General features: G+C 41.5%; 1 protein-coding gene across 10 annotated transcripts in view; it reads left to right on the forward strand.

The window, feature by feature from the left end:
* LTBP1 (latent transforming growth factor beta binding protein 1) overlaps positions 1 to 18,318 on the forward strand; it is a 403,430-nt gene that overhangs the window by 256,982 nt on the left and 128,130 nt on the right. For 6 of the 10 annotated variants that reach the window (XM_059188603.1, XM_059188601.1, XM_059188602.1 and 3 more), the window contains 5 exons: positions 8,639 to 8,806; positions 11,539 to 11,766; positions 13,864 to 13,886; positions 16,893 to 16,992; positions 17,404 to 17,502. In XM_059188603.1, coding sequence (XP_059044586.1) covers positions 8,639 to 8,806; positions 11,539 to 11,766; positions 13,864 to 13,886; positions 16,893 to 16,992; positions 17,404 to 17,502 — 618 coding nt within the window. The remainder of the gene's footprint in view (positions 1 to 8,638; positions 8,807 to 11,538; positions 11,767 to 13,863; positions 13,887 to 16,892; positions 16,993 to 17,403; positions 17,503 to 18,318) is intronic. The other 4 variants (XM_059188606.1, XM_059188604.1, XM_059188610.1 and 1 more) reach the window with 2 other exon arrangements.

Here is an 18,318-nt window from a genome sequence, read left to right on the forward strand (position 1 = left end):
GTTTTGCCTTACAAATGTTGTGTCTAAGTTTTTCTCTTGTACCTGGTAAGGGTAAAAATCCTTCGTCAAACCCTATGTCCTAATATTAATGCAGAAAATATATAGTTTCTCCAAAGAAACTCTCTAGCCACAAAACCTAATCCAGTGTAGTCCCTAAAGATCACTCGACAACCAGAGATGGATGAATTTAGATAGAAAGTTCTCACATGCAGATTTTTTTTTAAGATTACCTTACTTTTTAAAGAACGGTGTTCATTATGGCAAAGCAGGTAATCACTGCAGTTGTTTAGAAGCCATATACAATTGAAGTTTATTTTTTTTATTTTTTTTTAAGATTTTATTTATTTGACAGACAGAGATCACAAGTAGGCAGAGAGGCAGGCAGATAGAGAGTGAGAGAAGGAAGCACGCTCCCTGCTGAGCAGAGAGCCCGATGTGGGACTCGATCCCAGGACGCTGAGATCATGACCTGAGCCGAAGGCAGCAGCTTAACCCACTGAGCCACCAAGGCGCCCTATAATTGAAGTTTAAACACTGTAAATTAATGTATGGCAAAAACTGTTAGGATAATTTTAAGAACAATTCTGTATTTCTGTCCTGATAGGTTTTTATTTTTATTGCCTCCTTTTTAACATGATTTTGGTATATGTTAAGCTGTGTCCTTCTGGCCTCCATTTTTAAACTGGGTCTTTGGTCAAGACACGTTCCTGCTGGACGTTATCTATTATTTTAATTGTGTAGCTCTCCCTGAGATACATAGACATGATGAAGTATGGGCAAGTATAGTAAAATGAAAATGACAGTCTCATTCATTACTTTTAAAAATCAGTTCACAGAGTTTTCCGGAAAATTGTTACTAATTACTACTATTTTCTTTTAAAAACTGTCAAATGCAGATTAGGACATTTTGCACGTAAGTTCTTTTTTCCATGTTCTTTCACAGACAATTCTGATCATGAGGCAGACACCTAATTCTAGGGCATTGGTGGTGGGTGGTAAAATTAGACTATGAAATGATGTTTGCATACAAGGTATGTTTGAAAACTAATGCAAGGATTTGGAAATTTCAGGTGAAAAATCACATTGTTGAAAGTACCCCGATGATTTATAGATTCTTTCTGGCTGATTAGAATTACATGAGTAAATATTTTGAATAGTTTCATAATTTTAAGCGTAGAAGATTTTACAGAGTTAGGATATAGAATTTGCTTTAAATGTTTGGGGTTTTTTTCTTCATTTGACTTGTAGTCTGGTTAAAATGACCACATTGAAGATTGCAGATTAGGTAAAGTTGGAGAGCTGGTCACGAAGTGTTTTATTGAACTTTGACTAGATCTGATGTCTAGAGTCAAGGGCAGATATCCAGGTTTTTAACAAGATTGTAGAAATCTGCCAATGAGATTTTTGAAACACTTACACGTTTCCTTAGCATTTATTTTCCCTATCGTTGCCCAAATAATACTGAACTTACTAAACAACCATTCATTCGCATTTGAAAAATAAATAATTCAATTTTATGGTTCAGCTGCAACAGCTGAAAGGATAAGTATTAAGAGAGGTTTGTTGCTAGTTAATGTTCCATTTCAGAGTTTGAGTTAAAACCTGGGATCTTGACCAGGATTGAGTGGCAGATTTATTTCTCTTTCCTTTGAATTTACCCCATGTCACATCACAGAACTGTGGAGTTCTCTCATGATTTGTGACTTGGTTCCGTCCAGCCTAATTTGTTTGTGAACTATATTTTGAGGGAATCTATGTGGGGCACCGAGGGAAGGGGGAGGCAGTTGAGAAGAATCAGGAAAGTAGGTGATGTGTACGGAGTAAGGGGGAAAAATGTTGGCAAGATGGTGGTATCCTTAATAGTCATGGGGAAATAGCAGAAGGAGACTGGGGTGTCACATACACTCATGCACACACATAGACCCCCGTGCCCAGACACACAAAGGCACCGGGAGGAGTTGTTGTATAACATTTAGAGTATCTGTTTTTGAGAGGTATGAAAACTGCCACGGATACAGCATGTAAGCAAATGGGAGAGACTGACCGCGTTTGCTCAGGCAGCATGAATTTAGGGCATAGCCAGGCCATAAAAGGTGTGGCTGACTCTGAACGCAAAGAAAGGCACTTGGCAATGGCCAGGGAGCAACGGGAAGCTCTCCCTGTTCTCAAATGCACTGAAGTGAACACCCTCAGAATTCCCTGACTCTGGCCAAAGGCTGCAACCATTTCTCTTTCTTCTTGCCTGCTCTCTGTCCTTGACTTAGCAAAGCTGAGAGAAGGAAAGCCAGAGGGCTCTGGCCTCTGCTGTCCAGACCTCTGGGTCTGCACCTTCGGATTCTGCTGCTGCATGCATCTTCAGACCTCCTTCTGCCTCACCATGGGGAAAGGGGAAGTTGTAAGATTTGTCAGAGCAAATCCAAGAAAAGGATAATAACCTTTGCAGTTGCAATAGGGAAACTTTCTGACTTTCTGAGCTGCAATTCTCTTGGGAATTCAGGAGCTCCGGGATGAGAGCTACAGTGGGTATGTCCATAGGTTTGGTAGAAAAATGCCCAGATGCAAAATCTCTGAGCCTGCTATCTGGTTGCATTTTTGCCCTGGGACCTGGGTGCTAATTTAGAAAGAGAGGGTTGGAGAAATGCACCCAGAAAACCTGGAAATCATGAGATGAGGAACACATTCCTTCTGAAAGTTAGTCATGTGTATGCCCGTCGTCTTTTTACTTCTCTAACATCTTAATGAGATACCGTTTTTCTTGTTTTACGCATTAGGCAACTGAAGTCCGGGGAGCTTTCCACAGCTTCTTACGATGATACAGCTAGTAAAGGGAATCTTGAGATTTACAGATTGATTCATTTATTTTTGAGAGAGAGCGTGAGCACAAAAGGGAGGGAGAGGGGGAGGAAGGCTCTCAAGCAGGCTCTGTCTTGAGGGTGGCGCAGGGGCAGGACATGGAGCCTAATCTCAAGGACCCCGAGCTCAGGACCTGAGCCCAAACCAGGAGTGGGAAGTTTCACGGACTGCATCACCCAGGCCCCCCAGGGACTCTTTTGAGATTTAAAACTGGGTTGTGTGCCTCTACATTTAGGCTCCCAGATCAGGGATTGGCAAGATATGGCTCATATGCCAAATCTGTTCCACCGTCTGTTTTTGTCAAGTTTTATTGGAACACAGCCAGGCCCTGTCATTTACAGGTGGTCCTCATGTTGCTTTAATGCCATGATGGTAGAGTTGGGAAGTTGTAGCAGGGACTGGAGGGCTCACAAGGTCTAAAATAACTATTTATTATTTTGCCTTTTACGGAAGGAGTTTGCTTACTCTTGAGCTGTGTCAACGCTGTCTAGTAGGACTTTCTGTGATGATGGGAATGTCCTGGATCTGTGCTGTCTGATGTAACAGATGTTAGTCCCATGTGGGCAGGGCGACTAAGGAATTGAATTTTAAGTTGTGTTTCATTGAAATTTTACTGAAGTAGTAACATGTGGCCAGGCGTTAATGTATTGGACAGCACCGTGCTAGATCGTTGTTTGACACAGCTGGTGGGGAAGTGACTGCTGGACTCCTCCTTTCTTCTTTCTTCCTTTCCCTTCTGACTTAGTGGTTCTGGGCAAGTGACACCATTTTCCAGGCAGTTAGGCCGGGAGCTCCTAGGCCACTTTTGACCCTGTCCTCGCCTCTGGTCTTCAAGAAAGTCGTTCATCTTTGTAATCTGTCTTGCACCTTCTCTTGTCTTTCTACCTCCTCTGCGGCCATCCCTGCATAGGTCTCTCACTTAGGGGTCTTGCAGCATCGTGGCCTGGGGGCTAGACAGACACGTCTCTGCAAAGTGTTTGCCCCCACGTGACAGTAACGGCAGAAACCAGGGCAGTGACATCAGCATCTTTATTGTGCATTTTATAAGCATCAGGCACGAAGCCCTTGGTATGCATTAGCGGGTAAAATACTTCCAAGATGTCCATGAGGTTTACATGGCTGGTTTTTTTCTGTTTTAGAAATAAAGAAATGGAGGCTTGGAGCGGTTAGTAAGGATCTTGCAGAAAGCCACACAGCCTTTAAGTGGCAAAGTCCACGTTTGAAGCTGGCTCTTACTCCACAAGCTGAGCCTTGAATAAGGAAGAAGAAGTGGGTCTGAATGGATGGGAGCGAGTCCTTTATTTACCAAGGGGGCCGTGGTTTAGTCTTCCTTGCCACATGATAGAATAGATGGCGTAACTCTGCACTGGCTCCCGGATCACAGTTTCTTTTATTTTAGTTCTCCCAGAAGTGAATAGCCCGTTTCCCAAAAAGGGTGCCTGGTGGCTCTTCTTTCAGCAAAGTCATCTCTCAGATCCTCATCCACATTTTCCCTCTCTCCCATCACTCCTCCCAAGGGGGTTTTAAGCGTAAAGGGATGGAACTCTGATGTGGAATTCACCCAAGAGATGAATGAGGATATTGGGGGTGTTGGGGCTGGGCAGGGGGTTGAAAACAGGCTAGCTATATACCATCTTCTCTAGTCTTTAATGTTTTTTACCTTCTTCTCAGTGCCAGATTAATTTATATCTGCTTAGTGATACTTATCATTCATGTGTGGAAGATGTCTTTGAATGTATGATCAGAATTTACTGTCTAGCCCTGTAACTAAGTTGTTTGAGAGACTACGGGGGAACCCAAATAAGAGAACCATAGCATCTTTCCTTTGTGCTGTGCTTTGTAAGTGGGCACCGTCAGCATTGGCTATATGGTGATGATTCAAGACAAGAATATGGAGCTATATGCTTATTATTTTAGGGGATTTCTATATCTCTAGCTAAGAAAAAAAAGAATTGGGATCCTGACTGACTGATGTGGCATTTCCAGTAGGTTTTACACTCTTTTTTTTTTTTTTTAAGATTTTATTTATTTATTTGACAGACAAAGATCACAAGTAGGCAGACAGGCAGACAGAGAGAGGGGGGAGGGGAAAGCAGGCTCCCCACTGAGCAGAGAGCCCGACTTGGGGCTCGATCTCAGGACCCTGGGATCATGACCCAAACCGAAGGCAGAGGCTTTAACCCACTGAGCCACCCAGATGCCCCAGGTTTTACACTCTTGAAATGTGTTTCTGTCTATATAGAGTACCTGAATCTTTCCACCTTAATCTTAGCAGTACATCTTGCAAAAATATAATCTACAAAATCCACTGTTTCAGTGTGTCTATGCATAGGAACATCAGTACTCCATCCCATACCCGTTTCCACTTACTTTTTTGAAATCTTGGGGCAGTACTGATTTCTTTAGTGTAGCATAAAACCTTATGACTCAAGAGAATACATGATCATGTGTGCCGTATTTTAAAATAATAAATGTAGTGTATAATGAATTACCCATTATGCCTGGCCTTCCAGTCTGTGACTAAAGATACTCAACTTCATGATTCAGAGCATATTGTTTCTGGATTTACATGTCACATTGACTAGAATGTAAAAGTGCTAGAGATGAGTAGAATTGCCATGTGAGAGATTGGAGATGATAAAAGAATGACAGGTTATGTAGGGGTTAAAATAGTGGCTTAAAAAGGCACACCCTGTTAGAAATCTGAGGCATAAACAACACTTTTTCTTCCACGTAGTTGTAGGTCAAAGGAAATTTGAATCATGGGAGCACCAGTAAAACTGAGGTATGTAGGCTAGACCTTCTCAATGGCTTCCTTCTTGGTGGTCTTCCATCTTTGAAGGAGTACATTTTTTTAAATTAGTTTCTTGTTCCTCTATGTAGTTGGGGTAAGGCGTGTCTCATTAGAACATGGTCGACACACCCATACTCAGCAACAATTGACTTGATGACCATAAGCCAGTGATTCTCTTAATACCCTTAAAAACCCCAATTTGAAATGCTTTGGAAGCATCTGATAGGAAGACAAAGGTCTACAGATGGTTTGTTTAGAAAGAATCGGTTCACTAGACTTCTATCTTTATGCTCCAGATGATAAAATACCCCAAACTCTGTGTGTGTGTTTGTGTAGTGCACAAGATCTTAACAACCATCAATTCACTTTAATGAACAAGCAATTTCTCTAAAATTCACACATTTAAGTCCCTTAAAACACCAGATTGCTGATGTGGCATTTTGGTTTAATTTTGGGGACAGGCACGGTAGGAGGTTTCTTTCGGGTCCTTGGATGTGGGAGCACTTGGAATGTAACGAAGATGGTGCCTGATACAGTATCACTTGCCTGGGTGCGAGGGTGAGGTGGATACATAGAAGGGAGAGTGGAGAAGGGAGTGGAAGGCAGTCAATGTCTCCATTAGCCAGTGTCACGGATTTGAGGAAACTCTCTGCCGTGCTCTGAATGGCTCTCATTCCTGGGATCTAGAACTGACATTAATGCAGTCAGTGTTATCATTAAGCCCTGCCACGTGTAAATGGGCTCCTGTGAGATGGCCTGACATTGTTTCTATGGAAATATGTGTTGTCAGTTCCAAATAATTTGAAGAGGAAGTTTTTTGGTAGAATCCCTTATAAGCTGCTTCTACTAGAACTAGGTATATGTTCTTAAGATTGTATGACCTATAGGTGCACGTGCACACACAAACACACACATGCCATGTGAGTGATGTTCAGTCATTCCGGGGATTCATTATCCCTTTGGGGATGATAGCCATGCTTACATTGTCTTTTATTTTTGCTTTGTGACCTTTATCCTTCATCAATCTTACACAGATTCCAGAAAGTAAGTAGGAGAAGGGAGAGGAAAACACTCAAATTTTTTCCTCTGAGCACTTTTTAAGTAGCCCTGGATAAGTTCTGAAGCTTTGGGAAGGTCTCCTCTGCTCCCCTCAATCCGCTGCTTCCACATCCCTATTCACCAATAATAGCTGTTTTTGAATATCTTCACTTTGTTCAAATTCTGCCTCCAAGCAACGATCAAGATGTGTGTAAATGTCCATTGAGAGGATGGAGATATATACTTTCATTAAAAAGAGTGGCTGATATGTATTTTGTGTCTGTTCTGTACCAAAGCTTTATGAGCAGATGGTATTTCTAATCCCACTGAGCCTTTTATTCCTAGGTGAGGGTTACTGAAGCTCACCCAGGGTAGTAGCGTTCCTTCCAGAGAAACAGAGCAAATGAGGCTGGGTGTGTGGGTGCACGTGTGTGTGTGTAGAGAGAGAGGTTTTAAAGGAAATGACTCACGTGATTGTAGAGGCTCGTAAGTCCAGAATCCACATAGTAGGCTGGTAGACTGGAGACCAGGGGAGGAGTTAGTGTTACCGTGTTTGTCCGAAGGCAGTCTGCTGACAGAATTCCCTCCTCTTCTGGAAGTTCAGTCTTTTTCCTCTTAAGGCCTTTCCACTAGTACGGTGAGGCCCAACCACGTTCTAGAGATTACCTGTTTTGCTCAAAGTCTACCAATATAAATGTTAATCTCCGGTAAAACATACCCTCTGAGCAACTGTCAGACCTGTGTCTGACCAAATACCTCCTGGCTGTGGTCTAGCCCAGCGGGAAGATCCAGGGAACCATCACAGTCCCAGTGACTTCCACAGGTTGTCTTGCTGGCACGTGGTAGACGTCCTGTGAGAATCCAGATCTGCCTGGCTCTACAAACCTTTGCTCTTTTCACTGTGTTGTAGTACCTTAATTTGATCAGAAGCTTTCTTAGAGAACTGCCTAAGGTGTCAGTCCTTTTAGAACGGTTGAAAACTGAGATCTGGGCAGGAAGGGAAGGTGATTTTGGAAGTGGCAGGAGCCAGAGGAATTGGGTAAGGGAAAGGCGAATTGGAAGAACCCCATCTGGCCGGTGATACAGTAGGGAAGAACTTTGGTTGGGATGGGAGAAGGGCGACCATCAAGCTTGGTCTGTTCAGCACTTTGGCTTAGCCTAGATCTGGCTCACCTTTACATTAGGAAACAAACGAACTCTTCAATGGCAGGACTGTATCTTATCCTCATAGCTGCCTTATGTGCTCAGTAGAGTGTCTAGCGGTTGGTTTAGTGAAGTCTTATGTACTAAACTTAGAATAGAAGCATCAGGAATCGGGCTTAGGTCTTGGATGACTATGGGCTGGTGTGCTTTTGCATGTTTTCTAAGGGACTGAACACAACGTTGCCTTCCCGGATGTGCTGTCTCGTGTAGCCCGGCAGGTCAGAAGCTGCTCCCTGCCTCCCATCTGCTGTAGACTGGCCCTCAGCGAGTCCTGCAAGTTCTCACTGTCCTTAGGAAGGGCAAGAGCTGGCTTCAGCATCAGCTATGTTAAGTTCCTGATGTTCACCACGCCTGCTTGTTTACCAGACTGCCCCAGAACGATCCCTATTATGGCTCAATACAAGAAAATAAGTGATGTCGTGATTTTGATAATAGGTACCTAGGTTCAGTTGGGCGGTTGATTTTGGTTGAAATGGTTTCTGTTTACTTCACGTACACATACCTGATCTAATGCTTGCTGGAATGGACGAAGGGGCCAGATAGGGACAGGGAGGTTTGGGGCCCTGATTCTAAAACACATTTGGTAAACAGACTCTAAATCAGGAAAGGCGATGCCCTAAATCTACCTAAATTTGTTCTGAAGTATGGGATCTAACCCAGACTTTAGGGTTCATTTTATTATGACAGGAAAAGTCGATGTAGTCTTTTGTTGTTTCTTGGGTGACATCAGGCCTTATCTCTCTGCTTCAGCGGATACCCCTGTGATCTCTGAAGAGAAGGGGCCCTGTTACCGTCTGGTCAGTTCCGGAAGGCAGTGTATGCACCCTCTGTCTGTTCACCTCACCAAGCAGCTCTGCTGTTGTAGCGTGGGCAAGGCCTGGGGCCCACACTGTGAGAAATGTCCCCTTCCAGGCACAGGTAAGACATGACCAGCTGTATGCTCCTCCTATTCCTTCCCAGCCACACAAGGACCCAGGAGGATTCTGGCAGCTTGTGTTCCAACTTTTGGAACTTTTGGTTTCCAACTTCTAATTGACGTGTTAATAATACAACGTATTTTTATCTGTTTTGTACAAACCATGGCCATAGAAGGTTGAATCAATGGAAAAGAGATTTTCCTGTTTCTCTGTAACATGACACTTCCTCTCGAGTCTAGCGTTCAGAAGTGTGAAGAGACCAGAGACCTTGCTGGGCCGCGTGCCATCCTAAAGACTGGCCACGTGTCCCATGCACGGCCATGAGGCCCTGCGGAGGTGGACTCACTCACTCACTCACTGGTTGAACATGTGCTTGTCACTTTCTCCATTTGCAAATGGAGGGAATTATCTTCACGACTGAATTTGTGCTGTGAAGATTAATAACTCAGGGGCAGATCCTGTTAGTGCACTGAGGAACTTCCAAGTCAGAATATTAATGGAAGTTTAATCGACTTACACTTTATAAACCTCATACTTTAGTTTGGTACATAGTTGCCTAAGGCCCTTAAAGGATAACTATATTTCTCTCAGTGCCTGACTCCTACCAACGAGTCCTCAACTTCTCAAGCAGGAAGAGAAAGAAACATGACCTGCGAATAGCAGGCGTGATATTATCAAGGGAGGAGTGGTCCCTATTTCACAGCATGTGGTGACCATAAAAAAGACTCACGAGGTGCTTGTTTGATAAGGTGCTTTCCACCTAGGGAAGTACATCAACTCTCACGGGGACTGTTGAATGTCTCAAAGCTGTAGCTTACACAGCAGCAGAGCAGCAGACAAGGTTTAAATATCAACGTAAATTTCATGACTCACCTTTGTTGGTGGTTAGGGTCAGAAAGAATTGATAAGGCAGAGGAGAGTATAGTGTTGATGGTATTTTGGTAGCTATGTAATTTTGGACACCTTCACGAGGGCCTGGTATCTCCCTGTGGGATTAGCTATTGAAAAGTAATAAAAATCCATGAAATAAATGACCTTCGGAATTTATAGATCCATTTCTCTTCAAGTTCAATTTTAATAGCTTTGTAACTCTTACATGATGCATAAATCAAGACGATGGATATAACACAATTAATGATGTATTTTATGGTGACTAACATAACACAATAAAAACTTTAAAAATAAATAAGTAACACAAGACAACATCTTCGTAACATCCAGTAACTAAACTGGAAAATAACATTAAAGATAGACTTTTTGTACTTATCCAATTTTTGGTTATGTGGTGATTTGCCAACATTTGATTCATTAATACTGCAAATATTTGATAGGAAAACATGTTGTCTTCTGGAAACATCTGGTCTTTCAAGTAAGAATTGTATTTTATAGTTAAATTTAAGAATGAATTTCCACCATTTAATGCGCAGTCCTTAGAAAAACACTGTTTTAGTGTGCTTCAAGGAGTATTTTAGAGTTTCCTTTTTATTGAGGACTAATTTTAGGTCCAGAACACTCAATAGGGGATCTCTTGTTGAGTAGAAGGGAGAAGTGACTTATTTTACTTTCAATTTGAAAAGTAGAAATAAAAAAGTTGACCATAAGCTCCTCAGTGTCTGCGTTTGGTAACTTGCCTCCAAAACCAACACCAAAGGGATTAGGTGGATTTTCCTTCTCAGGCCACACACTGCCTCGCCACCCCTGTCTTTCTCTTTCACTTATTCCTGGAGATGATGCAGTGGAGGTTAGCAGATCCTATGTGCCCAGTCTGCCTTTTTTTTTTTTTTTTTTTTTTTTTAAAACAGGCAAGACCACTTTCCTGGCAAGGATAGCAGTCCCAGGGCACAGAACATCTCCTGTCCTCTGGATAATTAAGCCAGCTGGTCAAGATCAGGCTGTTGCCTCCTCATCCCTTTTTTTTGAAAATAACTCCATTCTGACTTGGCATGTCCTGTTATTCTTGACTTTTCTCCCTCATCCCTTTAGTTCTTTGCCGGATTCCTTTTCACTATCCTGAGACTGTCTTCAAAAACACTCCCCGTTTTAGTCCTTCTTCATCAACCTCACCATATCCACTGATACGCTCCATTCTGGCTGACTCTTCAACTAGAAACAAATTATGAAAATTTCAGCATCTCATTTCCCTGACCAGTGATTGATTTTTCTCTTTTAGCCTTCTTATTAGTCATCTAGTGTAGAGAGATATTTCTGAGTTCCTTGTTAATAACTAATGCAATTATACCAAAGCAGGAGGAAAAGAAGAAAGCCTGGTTTTTGTCGACCTTATACACATACCCTATGAAATATATATAGTATATATGGTATCTTCTGTATGTAAAAACCTTCTAATATATTACATAGATTCCATATATGTGATATATCATATGATAGAGAAAACTAAATGTAGATAATGTATATATGGTATCTCCTAATTGGTTGTTGAAATATATAGTATATATGAATATATGCTCTCTATATGTGCTATGTAGGCTATATATATAATATTGATAAGGAGTTAACAGATGGAGAAGTATTGAATAAAAGAAAGGGTTGGGTTTTTTTCTGTAAATATGCAAGTTTAAGAGAAATTCAAGCATTATGCATCTGTTTTTGAAATTTTTAAATGTAACTATATTAATGATGATTTACTAAGAAATACTCATCATGATATTTTCCTCTGTATAAGTTTTGCACTTTTAGATTTTTAAAAGGAATATTTTCCCATCCCAAATCTAGCTGCTTTTAAGGAAATCTGTCCTGGTGGAATGGGTTATACGGTTTCTGGCGTTCATAGACGCAGGCCAATCCATCACCATGTAGGTAAAGGACCTGTATTTGTCAAGCCAAAGAACACTCAACCTGTTGCTAAAAGTACTCATCCTCCACCTCTCCCAGCCAAGGAAGAGCCAGTGGAGGCCCTGACCTTCTCCCGGGAACACGGGCCAGGCGTGGCGGAGCCAGAAGGTGAGAGTGGAAGTAGATCGAGGACCCAGCCCTCCATCTTGTGGGTCTTTGGTTTCTCTGTTAATACCCTTCTAGAACAGGGTTTTTAACCTCAGCACTATTGATACTGTAGGATGATTCTTTGTGTGTGGTAGGATTTCATCAACCTCCTTGGGCTCGAACTTTTAGATGCGAGTTGCACCCTTTCCCCTCCAGGTGTTACAACCAGAAGGGTGTCCAGCCCTGCCAAATGTCCCTGTGAGGTAAAATGACCTCTGATTGAGAACCACCTCTGTAGAGTAATGTGTTTGGAGCAGGTAACGATATTCTGTGGTGATCTCAGGGATTGTTGGGGGCTACTTTGTCTTGGTGTTTATTCCTGAAGGGTAATTTACATCCTTAAGGGAATAACCCTAGTTCATTTCTTTGTCTAGAGGGCCATTTAATAAATTGTTACCTACTTCACTAAGTGGAATCTACAGACTTAAAGAAGTTAAAGCGTTGATGGAGCTTCCATTGGAAATAGAGGGCAACAGACAGTCAGGGATCATGGGAGACCAATGAGGCAGGACAGTAGAGTCCCCAAAGGGATCTTGGAAATCACCTTGTGTAGTCCTTTCATTGACTTTCTCAGAAGCCTGAGGCCTAGAGAGGGTACATGGCTTGCCATGTGTCATATGCAGAATATGTAATGGGGCCGAGAATCACATTTTTCCAAGAAAGAGGGTATAGCTTTGTATTCTAGGAGTCTAGAGACAATTGACCTTGACTGTGTCTCTTTATATAAGCCAGCATATTCAATCCCTTGAATATCTTTATTATCCTAAGAATGTTTATCACAGATAGAAGGAGCAAACATTTTAGATTTATACAGAATATGTGTTTTCTTTAATGACGCTCCTGTTGGCTTCTCACAGTTTAGTGGGTCAGAATATAGGGTGCCCATTTATGGATTTCCTGAGGAGAAAAGGTATCTAGTTTAGTAGAGAATCAGGAGCTTGGCTAAGCTGCGTTCTAGAGAGGTCTTTTTTTTAGATCTCTGAATTTTTCTGTGTTCTAGCCTGTTGTATTTCACTTTTCTACTTGTGGCCCTTCTTGTTAGGCAGAGCAGGGAAGCCCTCACCTAGAATTGACAGTATTGACTGGTTTGCTCTACACTTGCGGTATGTTTGCAGATGTTTGCAATGGCTCATACTCTGCACAGGCAGGAGGAAATGGGCTCTGGTCCAGCTTCTGCCTCAGGACATCCTTGGTGGGTTAAGCAGGACAGACCGTTCAGTTGATTTTTTCCAACCACAAGAATATAGCAGCAGTGATAAGCCATCTGGTTCCCTCATTGCTTTTGGAAGTTAAGCATCTACCAACACTGTACACTAATGTTCAGGGAGATGATGACTAATGAGAAAAACCCCAGTAGTTGTTAATCATAACCTGGAAAACTAATACTAAAGGCCGATTAATGAGAAGCAAGTCTTTCTAAATCCAAAGGCATAACCACTCCCACTGTTTCTCAATAATGTTATGATTTTGTAATATGTAATCTGTTCAATATACTGATGCTAATCTCTAATTAGCTTTTATTGGCTTGTGATTTCTCTCCTTCTAATTTAGTTAGCTTATCTTACTGACGATGCTCGCGGGGCTTCAATAAAGATTACGAGTACAGTACCCAGTCTTAAATCTCTTATTGAAATAGTGGCTTCCTTTTTTAACATTAACATCCAGTATCATATATTATGTTAAGGATAAGTACATGGCCAATTAATGAAAATGTTTTTTGATAAGGGAAGTTCCATAAAATTGAGATCAGCCCTAAAATAATGAACCAGAAAGTATTGTTTCCTTTAACCTGTTCAGTCAATGAGAGAGTTGGAAAGAGTTTCATCACATCTACCTGAACTTTGGTAGTTAAGGAATGATGTAGCATGGAGTGTATGTCTGTTGATCTTGTGTAAAATTCTCCAAAATGGCAGATGACCATAATTCTGCATTTTATTTTGTTTGATTCTTAATCCTTTTGGAGTGACAATTGACTTTTATTGTTTTTTTAAAATTTATCCATTATGTGGTGTATTGACTTAGATTGTACTAATGCCCTTCTTTCTTTTCTGGTTTTAGTGGCAACTGCACCCCCTGAGAAGGTAATTCATTCATTATTTGCAAGTCTTTGTTTTTTGTTTTTTGTTTTTACTATCAAAATGATTTTCTTTTAGAATACCTATTGATAGTCTATGGATTCTTAAAACTTAAATACAGTAACATGCCTAGTATTCATTATTTGGTGTGAGGAATTATAGCATTCATTCAAGAAATATTTAGTGAGCACCTATTACGTAACTGGCACTATCCTGAGTATTAGGATAACAATCGAGAACAAATCAGACAAAACTCCTTGTTCTCATGGAACGTGAATTGTAGTGAGAGAAAACGGTGGGACTGATGGAATCAGAGGTTTAAACAGAATTCAAGTCAGTTCGTGGCCTGGACTGTGGATAGAAAAAAAGATTATATGCAATTGTGAATTCTTATATATGTAAGAGTGGAGATATATATATGTTCCGCATTTTCTCATATACTGAGTGAAGTACTTCTTAAGTCAACTAAAATTTAACATGCATGGTATTTGGTTACATTAAAAGAACAGAGCTTACTTACCCTTGGAAGTTACAACCCAATACTAGAATATTGGTTCTTAGAAATTTTAGAGAAATATTAAGTCAGCCTTCTGTTTTTTTTGGCATAAAAATGGGACCATGAATTGTGAGATTTATTCATAGGAAATATACAAATTTGCTGGATCTAAGCCTTGTTTATGTAATATTGTACCCCGTCTGAGTCTTGCTTTGATTCTTTAATAACATGAAAATTAGATCATTATTAAATCTTCACACCCAAGTGTTAGAATTCAGATGGCACGAACACCTATAAATTATTATAAAAGTTTTTAAAATTTTTAGCTTATGCATATGGGATAGGATAACTTCAGGGTTCTACCTAAGTGCTGAAAGAATCCAGAACAATAAAGACGTAGGGTTTTAGAGTGACAGCGGCCAACAAAGAAGAATGTTGTTACATTGACACCAAAAGAAGTAGAACACATGTGCATATTTTATATGCACATTTACAGCTCCTGGATTGTGTTTCTAAAGGTCAGTAGCGTGCAGTGGTTTGCAATTTTGTTGATTTTGAATTCAGTCTTGGTTGATATGTGGAAGCAATCCTTCAGGTCATGAGCAGACCAGCCAGCTCCCTGATAGCCTATTTTCTTCGCTGTTGAGGATGGAGTTTATGGTAACTCTCATTAAATTCTGAAATTTAACAATTTACATTGTAAATTTTTTGGAGATGAGACAGTGAGGAAAATGCCGTCATAGTCTTTGCAGTCTTGACTCCTCGCGGAGGTCTCATGATGTTAAGATGGATGAAGAGAAAGCAGGGTAGCCTGTGGGTGGGAAATTATATGTGCATAGGTGCAGTGGAGGAGATAGCAAGAGGTCTGTTGGGGGAACAGGGGAGGCTTGGTTAGAAGGAGAACTTGGGGCTGCTGAGGAAGGCTTGAAATCCAGCTGCAGCTGTAATCAGGGTGGGATACTGTGCTTCTCTCTCTTGACTCCACTTGTCCAGTGGAGAAGGAGCATTGATTAGGAAGTCTGCTGCCCTGTGCTGATGGGGGAGATGCTGTCTGTAAGTCTCAGGAGTGCATAAACACCTGATGGTGGTCTGTTCCTTGTGGGCATTGACCACGGGCTGCAGGGAATGGGTTGCCATTTTGACTGATTGAGGTCCCCTTGAATAGGTAATGGAAGATTAGTCTGTATTCTTAAGATGGAAAAATGTGGGGGAAAGTAATAGTTGCTCAGTCTTTATGGAAGATGAATCACAGCAGAATTAACCGAGATAGGGAGATGAGGGAGCTTAAGAGACCAGTTAGATGATTATAATAAACAGGATGACACAGAGAGTCCAGACCAGGGCAGTGGGGGCTGTGGGTATGAAAAGGTCAACAAATATAAAGAACAGTGCAGCTGGGCAGGGCTTGGAACGAAGAATGGAAGAGCAGGGACCATAGTGTGACTTGCAACATGATTTAATGCCTGTGGCATTGACAGACACGCAGACCGCGGAATGAGAGCCTGCAGGGCTTTGGCAGGGATGGATTGGAGGTACTCATGGAAGATCGAAATAGAGTCACTCTTAAGACTCATGCCTACGAAATTGGGTCTTTGATGAGCTACCCCGGCAGGATATCTATTTTATGAAAAGCGAAAGAGCAGATCGTTGAAATTAGGACGGCCATGAAAAGGGAAACAGACCTAGGGAGTGAGCTTTGGGGAAGATAGCAGTGGTGTGCAGGGCAGCCAGGACCAAGTAACCCAATGAATGCTTTTGAGGACGTGGGGCGTGGGCATGCTGGCCCCAGCTGCTGTCTCTGCTGGTTCAGTCTGCTGGAGCCCCGAGCAGCTCTAACTGGAAGCTACATCACAAGTGCCCCCAGTCTGTGTTTTCACCTCCGGTCCAGAGGATGGGAGGGGGCCGCCGGATGCGTGAGGAAGCCCCGGGTCCAGGTCCCCGTGTTTGTGTTGCTCTGCTTGACTACGCTGAGAGCTGGAGGTGCACAGTTACTGGATGGGAGGTTTGAGAGAGGCCTTACTGACTGCCCGGCTTAAAATATTTTAATGTATTGTGTGTTTTTGGTTGACACATGTGCTGTTCCCGTTATTTACTCTGCAGAGTGTGGCTGGTCATCTTGCTAGAGCAGGGTACCATGTCCATGAGAGGACAGCTTAGTTCTCCATTGGAGTTTGTTTTGCCTTGTTTGAGACCAGATGTGGGCCCCTGAGCCACATGTTTACAGTGTCTAAAGGGACCTTTTGCTTTGGACCCCCCTGGGATACAGTTGGGGGTGTGTACATACATCAGCACCGCTGGGGGAATCAAAGGCTTGCTTTAGTCGCGGCTCAGCATCACTTCCTATATGCATTTTTACCCCACAAAACTGCACAGGTCATTGTCGAGTGTCTCATGATACTTGTTGGCTTTCTAAGAGTAGAATCAAGTAAAGATAGTAATGTGTGGAAACTGAAGATAATTCCTACTTTCAGTTCTTGCTCTCTCTCTCTCTTTTTCTTTTTAATACAACCGCCCAGGAAATACATTCATTGGATCAAGAGAAAACCAAACTTGAGCCTGGTCAACCCCAGCTTTCTCCAGGCATCTCAACTATTCACCTGCACCCACAGTTTCCAGGTAACCTCTGTTGATCTGAAGAATATTATAATATTCTTAAGAATATTAATATACTCATAATGTTAGTGTAGGGGTGGTCTTGTATGGTTTAGAATGGTAGAAGGAACTTAAGTTTCTCATGGTTTTCAGTGGCCAGGAGTAGGTATATATTGTTAGAACACTTCTGAGGGGCATCATTTGATGAAGGCTCTTTTTTCCCTGGCTTCTGAATTGTTCTCATATATTCCTGCTGAATGTTGAAACTGAGGCTATAGATGACTACCAGGGGCTTTCGGGATCTATAAGAGTCCTTTGTATCCAAGCAGGACTGTGATATGTTAGTAGACTTAAATTACGTTTGCATTTTGGAATGGGACCTCCAAGCACCTAACAGGCTTTAATTTTTTTCATCCCCTCCTTTCTCATATATAGTAGTGATTGAAAAAACATCACCTCCCGTGCCTGTGGAAGTAGCTCCCGAAGCTTCTACATCAAGTGCCAGCCAAGTGATTGCGCCTACCCAAGTCACAGGTGGGTGTGGTGGTACGTGCCGCAGCCTGTGCTTGAGACGTGGGGGTGAGCCTCCTGTCAAATGTGGTATCAAAATTGTATCAAAGATATGAGATGGCTCAGGGCAGGTTAGTCATAATAACAAATCTTTGGAAATCATCTAAATACTGTTAAAAAGCAGGAATACTTAAATTAATTATGGTACATACACAGTGAAATATCTCATAGTTTTAATGCTGTAAAAGGCTATTTAATGTCATGAGGAGATGCTTCTGGCAAAATGAGCAATACAGAACACGGTATGATTCCAATTTTATTTTTTAAATGTTTACAAACACAGAGAAAGATACAGCACATCCAAGGGGCTCCCTCCTGGGGGGCTCAGTGGGTTAAGTGTCTGCCTTTGGCTCAGATCATGATCTCAGGGTCCTGGGATCAAGCCCCACATTCTCCCTCTCCCTCTGCCCCTCCCCCTGCTTGCACGTGCTCTCTGTCCAAAAAATATATAAAATCTTAAAAAAAGTAAACAAGTAAAACACCAAAAAATACATGAATTAAAAAGTACATCAAAGTGTTCAACCATTACCAATTCATAGGATCACAGATAATCTTTGTTCTTTGATTTATTTTTATATATTTTCAAAATTCTTTATAATAATTTTAATCATTAATGACACATTATAAACATTTATAGTAATGTGAAACAAACCAGCGGCATAAAAATTAATATCCTTAATGTATAATGAGCTCTTATAAGTCAGCAATAAAAATACTAATAGGAAAATGGGAAAATAATAAAATCAAGTAATTTATAGAAAAATCATATAATAGGAAATG

The sequence above is a fragment of the Mustela lutreola genome, chromosome 9 (genome assembly GCF_030435805.1).
Source record: "Mustela lutreola isolate mMusLut2 chromosome 9, mMusLut2.pri, whole genome shotgun sequence".
Taxonomy (NCBI): domain Eukaryota; kingdom Metazoa; phylum Chordata; class Mammalia; order Carnivora; family Mustelidae; genus Mustela; species Mustela lutreola.